This window comes from Colobus angolensis, unplaced genomic scaffold (assembly GCF_000951035.1).
Source record: "Colobus angolensis palliatus isolate OR3802 unplaced genomic scaffold, Cang.pa_1.0 Scaffold49, whole genome shotgun sequence".
Taxonomy (NCBI): Eukaryota; Metazoa; Chordata; class Mammalia; order Primates; family Cercopithecidae; genus Colobus; species Colobus angolensis.
In genome coordinates this window covers 717,284-735,054 of record NW_012118376.1, presented here as the reverse complement: position 1 = coordinate 735,054, position 17,771 = coordinate 717,284, and the positions used below count along the sequence as shown (strand labels likewise).

Genomic DNA, 17,771 nt, shown 5'->3' with positions numbered 1-17,771 from the left:
GTTTATTGTGGCACTATTCACAATAGCAAAGACTTGGAATCAACCCAAATGTCCATCTGTGACAGACTGGATTAAGAAAATGTGGCACATATACACCACAGAATACTATGCAGCCATAAAAAAGGATGAGTTCACGTCCTTTGTAGGGACATGGATGCAGCTGGAAATAATCATTCTCAGCAAACTGCTGCAAGAACAGAAAACCAAACACCACATGTTCTCACTCATAGGTGGGAACTGAACAATGAGATCACTTGGACTCTGGAAGGGGAACATCACATACCAGGGCCTATTATGGGGAGGGGGGATGGGGGAAGGATGGCATTGGGAGTTATACCTGATGTAAATGATGAGTTGATGGGTACTGATGAGTTGATGGGTGCAGCACACCAACATGGCACAAGTATACATATGTAACAAACCTGCCCATTGTGCATATGTACCCTAGAACTTAAAGTATAATAAAATAAATAAATAAATAAAAGGATATCATTTCTACCTTCTGTCCAGCTGAATATTTAAGTACCTAACTTGGTTTTAATTAAAAAATTCAAAATATCTACAGTCCATCCTCTTCCCAGAGTATAGATATTGACCCATCTTTTAGCAAAGGCCTGATTGAAAAATTTCTAAGGATGTACAGGCTATTTGTTCCTCTAGAATTTCCAAGATGACGAAGTGATCTTACATCTAAGCTTAATTTTTAACAGCTATTTGAGGTACTGAGAATACATCCAGGTTCTTTTAAAAAAAAAAAAAAAAAAAAGCTAAGATTGAGTAGTGAGGTCTGCTGGCGGACCTGGATGAGAATGGGGCACACACACCCTCCTGTCTGACATCCTTGCATCTTGATTTCAACTCTGAATCCAATGAGGCATTACAGAGTCATATGCTTCAGCTGCATTGTTTTGGCCGCCATATAATTACTTTTACTGAATTGCACTTTGGTGCTCTGGCCCTAGCTTGAACAGAAGAAAATACCTCAAAACATCTAAAAGAAAACCACCACTTTATTATTAAAATGACATTTTTAAGGATGTTGTCCACCTTACCTTCTCCTTCTCCCAAAGGAGAAATTTCTCTCAGGCCTAAGAGCCAGAAAATGCTTTTGCTTTTCCTGAACATTTGGTTCCCATTTATCTTGTAAATAATGTAACTCTTATAGTCTTTTCCTTTCTCTCTCCCTCTTTGGACAAATATATTTCAAATCTCGGGCTGGGCACGGTGGCTCACGCCTATAATTCCAGCACTTTGGGAGGCCAAGACGGGTGGATCACAAGGTCAGGAGTTCGAGACCAGCCTGACCAACATGGTGAAACCCTGTCTCTACTAAAAATATAAAAATTAGCCAGGCGTGTTGGTGCATGCCTATAATCCCAGCTACTCAAGAGGTTGCAGTGAGATAAGATCGTGCCATTGCACTTCAGCCTGACAGACAGAGCAAGACTCTGTCTCCAAAAAAAAAAAGAAAGAAATTTCGAATCTCGGAGCTGAATATGAAGCCAGCCTAGAGCCATGCAACTTTTCTGTAATTTGATGTCATTAACCTGTTCCATCTTTTTCTACTCATCCTGATTATTTAATCCTATTTTAACTTTTTATGTTCAATATGCATTTCTTTTTGGCTATGGCGGGTTGTAAATAAATAAATAAACTGATGGGAGGCAGGTAGGTAGCTAAATAGCTGGACAGATAGCTCACTATAAAAAGAGCTTGAAAGAAAGATATATAGCTACTGGCGAGATACACAGGTTATTAATTAAGGCACAGGTTGTTACAGGTTTAAAGAGGACATATTTTAAAACAAACTCTAGGTTTCACATTTAGTTTCATAGGGCTATCAAGTTTATAAAATATTTATGATTATTTCTTTTTATCCTTCTTATTACCATTTGTTATTTGGTCTCCTCATTTTCTTATATTTTTTAAAACCTATCTTCCCCAACCCTGTGATTGCAAAAACAGATTTCACAGATGGAAGGAACGCCAATGGAAGAGTCTTCCCCCACCCCCTTCAGAAATAAAGAAAAAATTGTGAATACATTCCACAGGGAGAAAAAAACACACCAAATCTTTGTGAAGAAAATATTCTTTTTTAAAAAAATTTATTATTATTATTATTATTTTTTGAGACGGAGTCTCGCTCTGTCACCCAGGTTGGAGTGCGGTGGCGCTATCTCGGCTCACTGCAAGTTCCGCCTCCAGGGTTCACACTATTCTCCTGCCTCAGCCTCCCAAGTAGCTGGAACTACAGGCGCCCGCCACCTTGCTCGGCTAATATTTTTTGTAATTTTAGTAGAGTCAGAGTTTCACTGTGTTAGCCAGGATGGTCTTGATCTCCTGACCTCGTGATCCACCCACCTCAGCCTCCCAAAGTGCTAGGATTACAGGCGTGAGCCACTGCACCTGGCCTGGAAATATTCTTACATTAGGTTTTGCCTGGAATTAAAAAAAAAAAAAATCAATCCATGTCCCTTTTTGGTAATAAGGGTCTCTGGGAGTACAGCGGTCTCCAACGTGGATAGTAAACTCTTGCAAAGCCCTAAGGTGGCATTTAAAACTCCAACAAAGGTAATGGGCTTGCCCACCATAAGGTCAGCACAGAGCCCCGCTTATAGAGGTAACATTAGAAAGCAGCCCCATTGCAGTGCCGACTGATTCACTCTGTGTTCAAATTTCCAGTTATTTCACTTGATTGCACTTGGGTGTGTTTTATGAGATGGCTGCAGTTAGTCTGAGTTGTTAAAGAAACATGTGCATTTCCATTACCAAAGTAGGTATCAAATCCTCGGCGGGTTGGAAGGCATTCTTTCCGGTACATTCCCAGGTGCCATTTTCCGACCATATGGGTAGTATAACCTGCTTCTTTTAGGAGCTGGGGCAGGAGTTTTTCATCCAAAGGAACACAGCTGGGCTGACAGGGCCAGATTATTTGGTGCTGTAAACCTGTACGGATCTTACAGAGATAAACATAAAATTATAGATTAATGACACTGAAATATTGTAAACAAGCAGATAAAATGGCCTCTACCTTACTGATCATATCTGTTGACTTGGATGTTTAACTGTATTCCTGTACTGGCTTGAGGATGTTTCTGAAAGGCAGAATTCTCTTATTCAAATAAAGTAGTAGACATAAACAGGATTTGAAAGACAAATAAAACCATTCCAACAAACGATATTTTCAACATCTATCAAGGCACTATGTTAGAAACCATTAACTTGTTACTTCTTGCCTCAAAAAAAGTAGCAATAATATGTGGTGTGAATCTATCAAGAAAAAAGTTCCAATTTGGGGCACAGAAGAAGTTGGTGTTTCATTAGAAGGCACTTCTGTAATCTTTGAAAACTTGGTGATTTTTTACAAGTGGTTTTGTTTTTGTTTTGAGATGGAGTTTCGCTCTTGTTGCCCAGGCTGGAGTGCAATGGCGTGATCTCAGCTCACTGCAACCTCCGCCTCCCAGGTTCAAGCGATTCTCCTGCCTCAGCCTCCTGAGTAGCTGGGATTAGAGGCGCCCACTACCACACCCAACTAATTTATTGTATTTTTAGTAGAGACGGGGTTTCACCATGTTGCCCAGGCTGGTCTCAAACTCCTGACCTCAGGTGATCTGACCACCTTGGCCTCCCAATGTGTTGGGATTACAGGCGTGAGCCACCATGCCTGGCTGAGTTATTTAAGAGTATAATAAAATGATTATTTCCATTTTTTATTCTACTTTATGTAAATCATAATATCAAAAGACTGTGTTCAACTTTTCCTTTTAAAAAGCGGCCATCTGACTGCTGCTTGGGAGTGGCTCACACAAGTATGCCCGGGGCATAAGGTCCATACAGCAACTAAACTTTAAGCAATGACCACTTGTTAACTTTTGGTGTAACATCGAATAGAATACCCACAATTATATGAAAAGGATATTAAAATAGCCCTCTCTTTTCCAACTACACATCTGTGTGAGGCCAGATTTTTCTTCTTCAATTTTTACCAAAAATAATATATCATAACAGGTGAAATGCAGAAGCAGATACAACCACCTAGCAAACTTCTATTAGTAGAAAAGATGTTAAAACATATAAAACAATGCCATTCTTCTCACTTAACTATTTGGTTTTGAAAAAGAGAGCTTTTTTCATAAGTTATTTATGTTAATATAGTGGGTTTATTACTATTTTTCATTGAATAAAAAAATTTATAATTTGTTTTAACTTTTGGCAAATTTTGAATGGTAACAACCCACTTAAATCTATGCTCCCTGGGGTCCCCAATAATTTTTAAGCAAGTGCAAAGATCCTAAGACCAAAAAGTTTGAGAACTGATACTCTAATGTCCAATAGTGATCACTGCCATGAGGAAAAGTAAAGAAGGAGAGGGAGACAGTGACAGAGGTGGCACTTGCGATAGAGTGGAAAAGAAAGCTTCTCAGGACCAGGCGAGGTGGCTTATCCCTGTAATCCCAACACTTTGGGAGGCTAAGGCAGCAGGACAGCTTCACTCCAGGAATTCCAGGAGAGCCTGGGCAACATGCCATGATCTCATCTCTACTAAAAATAAAAATAAAAATAATTAGCAGGGCATGGTGGCCTGTGCCTGTAGTCCCAGCTACTGAGGAGACTGAGGTGGGAGGATTACTTGAGCCTGGGCAGTCCAGGCTGCAGTGAGCCGTGATCACTCCACTGCACTGCACTGCAGCCTGGGCAACAGAGCAAGACCCTATCTCAAAAAAAGAAAGAAAGAAAGAAACCTTTTCTGAAGGGGAGATATTTGAGCAGTGACCAGAATAAAGTGAGGTCGTGAGACTTGGAGAAATCCAGGGTAAGAGCAATCCAGACCTAAGGAATAAAAACTTCAAAGGCCCTGAGACCTGAGCTTACTAGACAAGTTCAAAAGGGCAGCCCAGAACCCAGAGTGGCCCTGCCACAGCTCTTGTGCTGGTGGGTGCCACTGCAGCCCCTGCTGCGGCATGACAGGTTATCACTCCTTGTCTACCCAGTCCCACCCTTCCCTAAAACTTGACACCTCCTGCCTCCTTGTCCTGGCTTAGCCAGAGAGGTGCTCTTCTTTGTAGGAAGTGGGACTGGGGTCTCAAATTCAACTCTGCACCAGACACCAGCCTTCCCCAGTACTGGGAGCTCTTGATTTATAGAATGAACAGGCTCTGGGGACAAGGGAGGTAAGAGTGCCAGTTCTCAACCCAGGCCATGGCTGGTCCCTTCAGCAGCTGTAAGGTGGAGAGCAAGAAATGTGTTGCTAATAAATGATTTTTTATAAGTGTTTGTATTTTATTTGCCGTATAATTTAAAGCAGAGTAGCATAAGGCTGAGAGAATTAAATCCCATCCTGGCTTTATCACTTATGAGCTTTGTAACCCTGAGCAGTAACTTCATTCAGTAACCCACTAACTTCAGTAACTTTAGTAAGTTAGGAACTGCACCTGCTATTGCTTTACTGCATGATCTCTTTCCACATCCTCCTAAAAGAACAACATGGAATATCTTAAGTGTTAAGTTAAAGTGGGTTTATCTTGAGAATGATGGGTAAGTTCACTATCTTGATGTGGTGATGGTTTCACAGGTATATACCTATCAAAGCTTATCGAATTGTATACTTGAAGTGTGTACAGTTTATTGCATGTCAATCATATCTCAATAAAACTGTTTAAAAATAAAAGTGAGTTTAAGTTTTCTACTGAGATTGTTATGCCTCTCCTAGAAATAATTAGACACCTACCTACATTGGGATATGTGCCAGATACCTTCTGTTTGCCCTTCAAATCCACGCTAGCTTCTCAGTCCTGCTCTGCCCTAGGAGGCTGACTTGTGAGGATCAAGTCAAAGGACACTTGTCTTCTGGTTTCTGATTGGGCTCAGCCAACGGGGAGCCCTGGCAGGAGTGAGAGGGAAAAAGGAGAGTGCATGGCCTCGGTTGACAGACTGCTTAGCCTGGCTACATGAGTCTCTCTACCGAAGGTCACTCTGGAAGCAGACTTCTTTCTCTATCTGCCTCTCTCCTTCTAGGTTATGGTAACTGGCCCTTCCTTTCTTCTCTTCTGGTCTAGGGGCAGTAACAGCTCCACTGGATTACTACAACCGTCCCTAGCATTTTGCCCCACACATTCACACCTTTTAAAATAGTCCCTTTGTAAATAAACACTCCCTAATTTGAATGTGCCACCTCTTTCCAGCTGGGACCCTGAATGGTAAGGATGTTGTAATATCCAGGTTGGGAAAGGGAAGCATTCCCCTTAGCACATGTGCACGTGCGCACACACACACACACACACACACACACACCCCAAAGAAGTATTCCTTCCACGGTTAACTCTGGAAGCTTACTGAAGAGAAAATTGACCCTAGGACTCAAAAACTTCATTGCATATAGTATGCTAATTGGCAACCAGGCAGGACAAGTAAAGATAATATTTTATGGAATCCAAAAGCCCCAGTGGAGATAAATGCTCTGTGAAAATTTCCTTAAATGGAAAGCTCATCCATCACATGCAGAGAATTAACTCTGATCACTAGAAAGCACTGCCAAGAGATGTTGTGCGATTTGGTTTCCCTAAGCCATGGGCACCAAGCCAGGTGGTCAGCTGAAGCCTGCCTCCATTATCTACAATCATATGGAGCAGGGAATGTGTTCTTTTCGGTTCCTGAGAATTTATTTGACAGAGCATTTTCATGGCATTATTGGGAAGCAGAAGCCAAACCCTGGATGACATCCAAAAACATGTTTTCAGTCTGTTCAAACACTATCTGAAGGAAGGAAGCTGTAATGTGTAGAGAAGCAGTAAACAGGCAAATGCCGAGCTGGTTCCAACCCAGCACTTTAGCACAGAACTACAGAGCCACGCCATGCTGCATGGGGCAGGAAGGCAACCGGGCACCAATAGGAATCAAAAGAAAAAAAATAAGGATGCCCTGATAAACACAACAGAATATAAAACAATTTCATTCTAACACCCATCTGCAATGTCCAAAGAAGTGCGTTTGAATGGAGAAGGTTCTACATGCAATATACAAAAGTCCAAGGGGTTACCTCCCTATCTACCATGTGTGGCTGTCTCCTCTTCATTAAACCAAATCTTCTCTCAAAAAACAACTTCTCCTAAGATTTTACTTGACCATCAAAAATCCTCTCCACAAAGGCTAAAGGTCTGCAAATCCTGTGGAGGACCTGGCTCGTTCTAGGCTCTTTCTGTGACATAATTGAGAGATCCTTGTTTACATATTGGTTGCATGTAACAATTTATTTGGTCCAGTGTGTTATTCTGTCTTCTGCATACCTAGGAGATCCCTGCAGTATAGTCTCATGAGCTTAAAGGACAAAAAACAATCTCTTGCTGGGGGAGAGGAAGATGGCAGCTCCCATATCAGAATCTCTTCCAATTCCCCTTTCAGAGGTCCAGACAGTCAATCGATTAGTTATCTATATGGGAGTTCAGAGCACAATATTTCAGCTACACTCAAACTCTCCCAAGAGTGAAGCAAACCACTGCTGCACAGAAGGCAATAGATGTTCTTTCTCTCCGCACCTCAACAGTGTTGACATAATATCCCGTTGAACAGAAGGGAGGTTCTGTCCAGTCAGTCTGGTCTGGGCAAAATGAACTCACATCCTCATGTGCCCACATATGTGTGCAATACCTCCTGCTGCAGTACTTAAAAATTCAGAAAAATGGGCCACTCTACCCCTCCACTTTATACACCAGAGAGCCTAGTGGGAAGCTTCATGATCAGAATGCAATCACAGAACATGCTGGTGGCAAAGCAGGAGTTCAGAATTTCTAGCCTGTGCCTCGGCCAGTACACGGCAAGTTTTAAGCATGGTCAAGTGGCACTTGTGCCACCTTAGGGTTTATTCCTGGAGATGCCCAAACAACAAATGGATAGTGGAAAATCTGCTCCCTCCCCACAGAAGCCATTTAAAAAGCAGTCAGCTGCCCATGCTGCTGAAGCCAAGAGCTACAGACATGCATTATGTGTGCTAGGGGCCTGGCGTTGCCATCTGGCCTGGCCCTTCAGGACTCGGGCTGCAGAACTGGCCCATGTCACTGACAGTTTTAAGAGTCTATTTATTTTGGTGTTGATTAGTAAAGAGTGCAAATCTCTGACTAAACTCACAAAGGGATGTTGTTTATAAAAAAGAATAAACAAGTCAGAAAGGGTTTCAGCGCCTTCCTCTATTTAAATTATAATTCCAAAGAAAGCCCAAATGGAAAAGGAAGGAAAATATGAAGAAAGCTGAGGGAAAGGAATCTCTCAAAAGGTGACATGATTAAGGAAACGCAAACAAAAGATAATGACCAGAGAGCAACAGCTTATGCTCAAAGTGATTCCTGAAATGAGAAACCTCGTAAATCAAGCAAACAGAAAATCCTCTAACTCAATTGGCCTATATTTCACTTAGCTCCAAACTTATTTCCTTATTTCCTCATTCGCAATTTCCTGGCAGGTAAAAGATATAAAATCTGGAATTGTTTCTTTAAAATAGCTGCAATGTTTGCAGAATAAGGCCTCCGCACTCCCCTTCCCTCCTGGGAAAATGCCTCTTGGATTTGGCTAGGCTTAGGAAGGACGCCTGGCTTTAGCAAACCCATCAAAGTTACCCCAGGGCTCTGCTGTGCTTTAGTGAGGCCATCTTGCTTGTCCCTACGGAGCTAATGCATCCTTTGTTTCTCTCCCTAAATGAGCATAGGAATAAAGACACTGTTTTCTCTTAGGAGGCACCCATGGTCTCAGGGCTACATGGTTCTCTGACAGCTCCCTCCTCCTGTGCCTTTGCCAGGGGATCCTAGGAGCGCCCACCTTGAGACATGCATCTTTCCCCAATCCCTGCACCCTATACACATTTCTTCCAGCTCTGCACTCTCCTGTGCCCTACTCCTGAACCTCAAAGTCCAGGGAGAGGCAATCACTGGCAGGAGTCCACTGAGAGGCCAGCAGGTGAGGAGCAGGCAGGACAGTGAGGGTGAGGAGGACGAGAAGCAGGAAAGGGAGGGCACGCTCAGGCAGAGTGCCTGCACCACCATGCCCTCTTCTGCCTGCAGCATGCATCTTTCCTGCTCACCTTGAAGCAAACTTGAATCAAAAGTCAAAAATTACCCACGATGCTCCAGTACAGCCTCCTTCCTATATTTCCTGTCCAAGGTTCCATCTCAGGAGTGAGTGAAAAGCCGTGAAAATGTCTTGTCCGTTTATCAGTGTGATTAAGAAAAATGTGGTTTGGATCCCTTAAGAATGAAAAAAAAACCAAAACCTTGGAGTCATCTTTCATTGCTTCTATTCTGTGCCAAGGTTTATGGAGTTCTGGTGGAGTGGCCCCCTTGGAACCCAAGGTAAGAACATTCCCAGCTGAGGACCAGACTTACTTTTCTTAACTTTTTTCCCAGAAGAGTGTTTTCCTTTAAGGCCTATCACTTTCTTACCCTTTAATCTTTTCAATTTCTTAAAAAAGAAGTAAGGGGACTAGAAATGACATGGCAATTTGAAGCAGTTTAATTAAGATGGTGAGCTCTTTCAGGAACTGTGTAAAAGTGCTTCTCACATTCGATCATTTAATTGTCCAACGCTGAGTGCTACTTTAGCCCAGAGACAAACAAGGCAATCTAATGGAGAAGTCAGACCTCAGAACCACTAATCACAATTAAAATGTGTACTAGGAATAACGAAGGCATAATGAGTATTTTGTATGGAATAAAGTCAATTTGTAAGAATATGGAAAATTAGTAATATTTTCTATTTGAACTAAAAGCGGTACACAAATTCTATTAGAAAAGCTGGAGAATTTTAAAATTAATATTTTTAATCTTGAGGTTTTAAATAAGGGTAAAATAAATATAAAATCTATTTTCTTATGTGCATAACATGCCTCCAAGGGATATCAAGAAACCAACAAACAGGAGCTACCTATGGGAAGGAGGGCGGGGAGAAAGGATGAAAACATCCTCATCTATATATTTATATTTTTTACATCTTTTATATGTGAAACCTTTGAATGTATTTCCTAGAGACGATTTTAAAAACAGGTTACTTTTTTTTTTTTTTTTTTTTTGAGATAGAGTCTCACTGTGTCACCTGGACTGGAGTGCAGTGGCACCATCCTGGCTCACTGCAACCTCTGCCTCCCCAGGCTCAAGCAATTTCCCGCCATCCACCTCCCCAATCCCCTGGTCCCAACCTCAGCCTCCTCAGTAGCTGGGACTACAGGTGCTTGCCACCACACTTGGTTATTTTTTTAACTTTTTAGAGAGATAGAGTTTCACCCAGGCTGGTCTCAAACTCCTGGACTCCAGTGATCTGCCCACCTCGGCCTCCCAAATTGCTGGGATTAGAGGCATGAGCCACAGCGCCCAGCCAAGCTTATTTCTTTTAAAGAAAAAGAGAGAATATGTATAATTAATTCTAATTGGAATTACATGTATCCAAAGAATGCCACACGGCACTTGACTGTATTCCCATCTAGAACACTGCTAGGTTAGAAATGTTCTTTAGTTTATAACAGCCTCAATGTAACCTTACTACAAAAACTGACACACACAAAAAAGGTGCAGTTTTAACACTTTATAATGGGTGAGCAGCATTAAAGCCAGGGAGACCCAGCCTCCCTCCTCTAGCTCTTGGCCTGCCTCTGGCACCCTCATTCACTCAGCTACCCTCTCATTCTTACAATAAGCTCATTCCAGCCTCAAGGGCTTTGCTTCTGTTGCTCCTTGCTCCACGTTAAACTTTGCTAGGATGTGTGCATGGCTGACTCCCTTCATTCATGCCTCTGCTCATACTACCTCTCTTAAGACACCTTCCTGAGTCAAGATCACTTGATCTACTTTATTTTCTTCTCCACATGTATTGTCATGCCATTTAAATTCACCTTACTTAATTGTTTGTATTTCTTTCTTCCCCCACCCACCACTGCCGAGATGGAGTCTTGCTCTGTTGCCCAGGCTGGAGTGCAGTGGTGCAATCTTGGTTCACTGCAACCTCCGCCTCCCAGGTTCAAGCAATTCTCCTGCCTCAGCCTCCTGAGTAGCTGGGATTACAGGTATGTACCACCACACCTGGCTAATTTTTGTATTTTTAGTAAAGACGGGGTTTCACCATGTTGGCCAGGCTGGTCTCAAACTCCTGACCTCAGGTGATCTGCCTGTCTCGGCTTCTCAAACTTCTGGGAATACAGGCATGAGCCACCACGCCTGGTCTGTTTGTATTTATTTCACATCCCTCTTGGTTACTCCTTCTCCTTACCTCAACCCCTTCAGATTATAAGCACCAAGAGATTCCCAAAGTACAGTGTTGTAACTCGCTGCTCAGTAAATATTTGTTGAATGAAAGAATGAATGAATATATCACACTTAATGGTGATCGACTGAAAGCTTCCCCTCTAAGATTGGAAATAAGACAAGTATGTCCACTCATGCCACTGCTACTCAATATTGCACTGGAGGTCCTATCCAGGGTAATTAGGCAAGAAAATGAAATAAAAGATATCTAGATTAGAAAGGAAGAAGGAAAATTTCTATTTGCAGATGACATGATCTTGCACTATAAAACTCTAAAGATTACACAACCACACACAGTTAGAACTAATAAGTTCATTAAGGTTGCAAAATGATGGATGTAAATATATCAGTTGCATTTCTATGCAACACCAATGAATTACTGAAAATAAAATTAAGAAAGGAAGTCCATTTACAATACCACTGAAAATAGTAAAACAGGAATAAATTTAACCAAAGTACAATGCTTATACATTAAAAATTATAAAACATTGTTGAAAGAAATTAAAGAAGACCTAAATAGGCTGGGTGTGGTGGCTCACGTCTATAATCCCAACACTTTGGGAGGCCAAGGCAGGTGGATCATTTGAAGTCAGGAGTTCAAGACCAGCCTGGCCAACATGGTGAAACCCCATCTCTATTAAAAATACAAAAATTAGGTGGGTGTGGTGCTGCGTGCCTATAGTCCCAGCTACTCAGGAGGCTGAGGCAGGAGAATTGCTTGAACCCACAAGCCAGAGGTTACGGTGAGCCAACACTGTGCCCCAGTCTGGGCAACAGAGTCGAGCGAGACTCTGTCTCAAAAAAAAAAAAAAATTCTAAATAAACAGAAAGACATCTCATATTCTTAAATTGGAAGTTACATTGTTGAGGTAATAATACTCTCCAAATGGTTCTACAGATCACTGAAATCCCTATCAAAATTCCACTTCCCTTTTTTTTTATAGAAATGGACAAGTTGATCCTAAAATTTATGTGGAAATGCAAGGGGCCGAGAATAGTCAAACTATCTTGAAAAAGAATAACAAAATTGGAAGACTCACATTTTCTAATTCTAAAACCTTTGCAGTACAAAGCAACAGTAATCAAGACAGTGAGGCACTGGCATAAGGATAGGCATACAGATCAATGGAATAGAATTATAAGTCATACATCTATGGTCAGTTGAGTCTTGACAAGGGTGCAAAGGGTACAATGAGGAAAGAACATTCTTTTCAACAAATGGCACTGAAATATCTGGACACCCACATACCTCAAATCGTACATAAAAATGAACTCAAAATGGATCAAAGACCTAAATGTAAAAACTGAAATTATAAAATACTTAGAAGAAAACATAGAGGTAAATCTTCATAATTTTGGATTAGAAAATGGTTTCTTAGACATGGTACCAACAACATAAGCAACCAAAGAAAAATAGGTAAGTAGTACATAAAAATTTGTAACTTTTGTTTACATCAAAGGACACTGTCAGGAAAGTAAAAAGCAATCCACAGAATGGGAAAAAATATTTGCAAAGAATCTATCTGATAAGGGTTTATTTAATAGTATCCAGAATACATAAAGAACTCCTACAACTCAAGAATGAGAAGATAAATAACCCAATTTTAAAATAGCCAAAGGATCTGAGTAGACATTTCTCCAAAGAAGACATACAAATGATCGATAAGACATGAAAAGATGTTCAACATCATTAGTCATTAGGGAAATGAAAATCAAAACTACAATTAAATACCACTTCCTACTCACTAGGATGACTTGAAGGCTATAATCAAAAAAGATCATAACAAGTGTTGGCAAGGATGTGGGGACACTAAAACCCACATACATTGCTAATGGAAATATAACATGGTATAGCTGCTGTGGAAAACAATGTCCAGTTCCTCAAAGAGTTAAACATAGAGTTGCCACATGATATTAAGACAGCCAGGTGGGAGGGAGTCCCTGGCAAAACTCCAACTGGACTATGCACTGGGGTGGAGCCACGGAGGCTCGCGCCTGGCCTCTCCTCTGCCTATGGCACCTGGGATTCAAATGGGCAATGAGGGAAGCACTGTAGCAGGGACTCCTTGCAGCGGGTCCCTGTTTCCCCCTTTTTTCCTTCTCACCCAATAAAACTCTGCTTACCCGTCAAACCATCCGCGAGCCTGAATTTTCATGGCCGTGGGACAGACAAGAACTTTGGCATTAGCTGAACTAAGAAGTCCTGCAACAATACTGTGTTTCACTCCTAGGTATTAACCCAAAAGAACTGAAAAAATATGCTCATACAAAAACTTGTACATGAATGTTCACAGCAGCATTATTCATAATAGCCAAAAAGTGCAAATAACCTAATGTCCATCAATGGATGAATGTATTAACAAAATGTGGCATGTCCATACAATGGAATATTATTTAGCCATAAGAGGGAAGAATACATGCTACAACATAGATGAAAGGCCATCTATTGTATTCCACTTATATGAAATGTCCAAAATAGGTAAAACTACATAGATAATAAGATTGGTGGTTTCCAAGGGCTGGTGGAATGGGGAAATGAAGAGTGACTGCTAATGGTTGAGTGGTTTCTTTCTGAGGTGATGAAAACATTGGTTGCACAACCTTGTGAATATACAAAAAACCATTGAACTGGACACTTTAAAATGGTAAATTATATGCGATGTGAACTATAACTTAATATTGCCAGTGGGAATGTAAATTGGTACAATCTCTTAAGATGCAATTTTACAATATTTATCAAAATTACAAATGCATCTACCCTTAAACCCAGAAAATTCCATTTCTAGGAACTTATCCTTCATCTATGTTCCAATATGTACAAAATGGCATATGTACAAAGTATTCACATCACCAGTCTTTGATACATCAAAAGGCTGGAAACAACTTACATGTTCATCAGTATGCAACTGGTTGAATAAACTACAATGTATCCATTTAACAAAATATTATGCAGCCCTAAAAGCTGTGAGGATAATCTTTAGTCAACAAAATGGAATGATTTCAAATAAGTAAAAACAAACAAACAAACAAAATAGGACCTGCAGATCAGTGTGAAGAGTATGTTATCACTTATATAGAAAAAAGAGAGAAATGATATATATAAATATATATTTCAGAGCATTGTTTGTCTACAAAGATGGGAACTGGATGTCTAAGGAACTGTGTGTGTGTGTGTGTGTGTGTAGATTTTCACTATAAGCCCTTTTGCAGCTTTTGAGTTTTTAAGCCATGTGAACGTATTTTCTATTTTAAAAACAAAATACAGATTTTTTTAAAGATTTCACAAATAATGAATGAATGAGTCATAGGGCTGTGGGAAGGCCCCTAGCCTGAGTGTAGAGAGACCTGAATTTCTAGTTCTTGAATTGGCCAGTAACTACTTACCCCATCTGCTAATTAAGTCTCCTCCATTGCCTCCAACCTGTACCCAGTCCCTACACATTTTTCACCATAGCATGCATGTTTAAAATAGTTCATTTGTGAGGGCTTTGAAAAATTAAATGTCTCAATATAAAAGGTTGAATTCAGGTTCCCGATTAAATAAGTTCCTAGCAGCATAACAAGTAGTACACGCAATTTTTAAGATATGCTGTGTCGGGCAAGATTAATCTTTCTACCAGTAGATGGGGTTAGTATGATAGGTATGATAATGGCATTTGCCAAGTTAGAAACTTGCCCTAATGGACACAAGAGCCTAGAGTCAAATTAATTTAGAGCTAGACAAAGTCTAGAGTTCAACGCAGCTCCTCTGTTTCACAGATGTGGAAATGATGGCCAGCAAGGTCAGAGTCTGACACGGCTAAGACTGAAACCGACATCTCAGTTCCTAACCAGTCCTCTTTGCTCAATACATCATTTCTTAAACCCAAAAAAACTAAAACTCAGGATTTCATGAGAGTAAAAAGTCCAGTCAGTCTAGGCTTGTTTATCAACTTGTGCTTTTCTAAAGTTAAGTAATTATGGGAAAGCGGTCTGTAAATATTAACTTAAAGCATGACTGCCAAGTTCATAGATATGACTCTTAACAACTTCCTTCAAGTACCTCATTTTGAAACAGTCAAAAAATTCCTTCATTTTATTGTCTAAAATTATGCATAAGAAATGACTCAGAAACAAAATCTATTTTTATTTTACATGGAATATAGGCAATTTCTAACTCAGAAATATTATGGGTTGATTCTTTACATTGAACTGTTTAGGAATGACCCAAATGTCCAAAAGTAATACAGGGATTATTTCGTAGGCATGCAGCAGCCGTTGCGATGACATTTTTAATAATTTTGAGTAGGCAATATGGCATAGTGGTTACAAGCATCAAGGACCAGGCAGTCTGGGTCAAATCCTGGTCCAACCTTTACTGGCCCTGCAACCTTGGGCAAGTTTCTTAACCTCTTACAGCATCAGTTTCCTTGTTATAGAACAGAGATGATAGAGTTGTTGTGAGAATCAAATGAGTTAACACTTGTAAGTGCTCAGAACAATACCAACATACAGTATCTGAGGGAGATTCCTGAGCCCTCCCAGAAATATCTACTTCATTATAAGTGGACACTTGTTCACCCTGGGTAATATCTACTCGGTTCTATGAACTCTAACAGAATAAAGTGGGTGAGAAAAGTGGAGAAAAAAAATGTTCAGGGAAGTAAGGCTGCTTCAGATACAGCTACACTGAGCGGTCTCTAAACCTCTCAGAGTGCCCAGTTTCTCTCCTCTTCCTTTACTTCATAACCTTGGGGTACTCTAAATACTAAAGTTTCTTCTCCAAGACTGAATGTTGGTGACTGGTGGGGGAGGATGTTAGGGGACAAAAGCAACTGATTACAGGAATGAGTTTTGTTTTGTTTTTGTTTTGAGATGGAGTCTTTCTCTGTCGCCCAGGCTGGAGTGCAGTGGTGCGATCTCGGCTCACTGCAAGCTCTGCCTCCCGAGTTCAAGTGATTATCCTGCCTCAGTCTCCCGAGTAGCTGGGACTACAGGCGCAAGCCACCACAGCCGGCTAATTTTTGTATTTTTGGTAGAGATGGGGTTTCTCCATGTTGGTCAGGCTGGTCTCGAACTCCTGACTTCAGGTGATCCACCTGCCTCAGCCTCCCAAAGTGCTGGGATTACAGGTGTGAGCCACTGCTCCCAGCCCAGGAATGGGTTTTTGAAGTTAGTATTTGCTTTCCTGTCCGAGTCTGTTGGAAGGGAGGAAGTTGGAGAAATGAATGGCCCTTCCATTCTTTTGCAATTTGAGTTCAGTTCTCTTACTTCAGAGCAAATGCAGAACCCTTTGGGGCAAACCTCATCTTTCCCTTCTTCTTTACTAGCACATCCCTTTACTCCCACAAAGTGTCCAGGGTGAGATTTGCACAATGTAGGGGATTCCTGATTACATGTAGCAGCCAAAGTCAGAACCGCCAAAAGTACTAAGGTGGATGGTGAAGGGAAGCATCCTTTATTTTCATTTCTAACCTTGGCTACAGCTATTTCTCACCCTTAGCAACACTCAATCTTTCCTCTTTATAAAAGCCTTCAGACCACTGTGTGTATCTTTATCACAAGTAAGCCCTCCCTTCTCTTGATCTTAGGACCATGTGAGGCTAGGGTTGATCTGAAAGGTTATGCGAACACATACTTGGGAGGGCAACGTTCAAATATATATCCCCTGTCAGTAGCACAGTAAGCTCAAATTATTTTGGTTGAGTAAACAGCATATGTACTCTGTGGAGGTATGCAGGTGGCATCCAACAGTACCCATTTACTGTATTTAATATGGTCATAACTTCAGGGTCTTAGAAATATGACAATCGTATTCAGATTGAGGGGAAAAAAGGCCAATTTCTCAAGCCCGAGACGACCAGTGGATGCAGGAAAAGCACAACAGACACGGCCCTGACCACTTTCTAGCTGTGCGATTCTTAACATGCCAACGAACCTATACAGGCTTCCTGCCTCATCTGTAAAAGGGGGTAAAGACAGCTACCTCATGCGCTGGTTCACTAATTCACTTTAAAAACAACAAAGTGCTACGCAAATGTTCTTGCTATTCTTGGTCATCTAACATCTATGCACGCTCCACATTTATATTTCCTTCGTTAACTGCGGAGTCGTTCCTAAAGGGAAGCTTTTAAAGAGGTAAGATGTTCAGAAGAGTTCAATACAAGGTTACATCTGAAAGGAGTGTCAGCAGCCTAAGAAAAACCAACCTAGCATCAGGTTTCACTCCAGGGGTGTTGAGAACTAGAAAAAAATTATCTTTGGTGGGACACTCCTAATCCATGACCGCCGGGTTCCCGGGGGCCAGGGTCGCACCCACGGCGGGCACCCCTTCATTTTACCTCTCCCCTCGTCTTTGCTCCCAGCCCGCGCCCTCCCCAGCCTCCGACCTCAGGACCGCTCCGCCTGCCGGCCGCAGCGCGCAGCACCCGGCATTCCCATAAGCCCCTTCGTCCGGAGCTTCAGAAAACGAAAGACAAAGCCACTCGCCCAACCCGGCGGCAGGGGCGCGGGTCC

General features: G+C 41.4%; 1 protein-coding gene across 1 annotated transcript in view; it reads right to left on the bottom strand.

Moving 5' to 3' along the window:
• The window catches only part of ARSB (arylsulfatase B), a 211,053-nt gene extending 201,999 nt beyond the window's left edge, over positions 1-9,054 (bottom strand). The window contains exons 1-2 of the mRNA XM_011959357.1: positions 8,890-9,054; positions 2,770-2,956 (exon numbers count right to left, since the gene is read on the bottom strand). Of these exons, the coding sequence (XP_011814747.1) occupies positions 2,770-2,956; positions 8,890-9,054 (352 nt within the window). The remainder of the gene's footprint in view (positions 1-2,769; positions 2,957-8,889) is intronic.
• Positions 9,055-17,771: the final 8,717 nt, after the last annotated feature.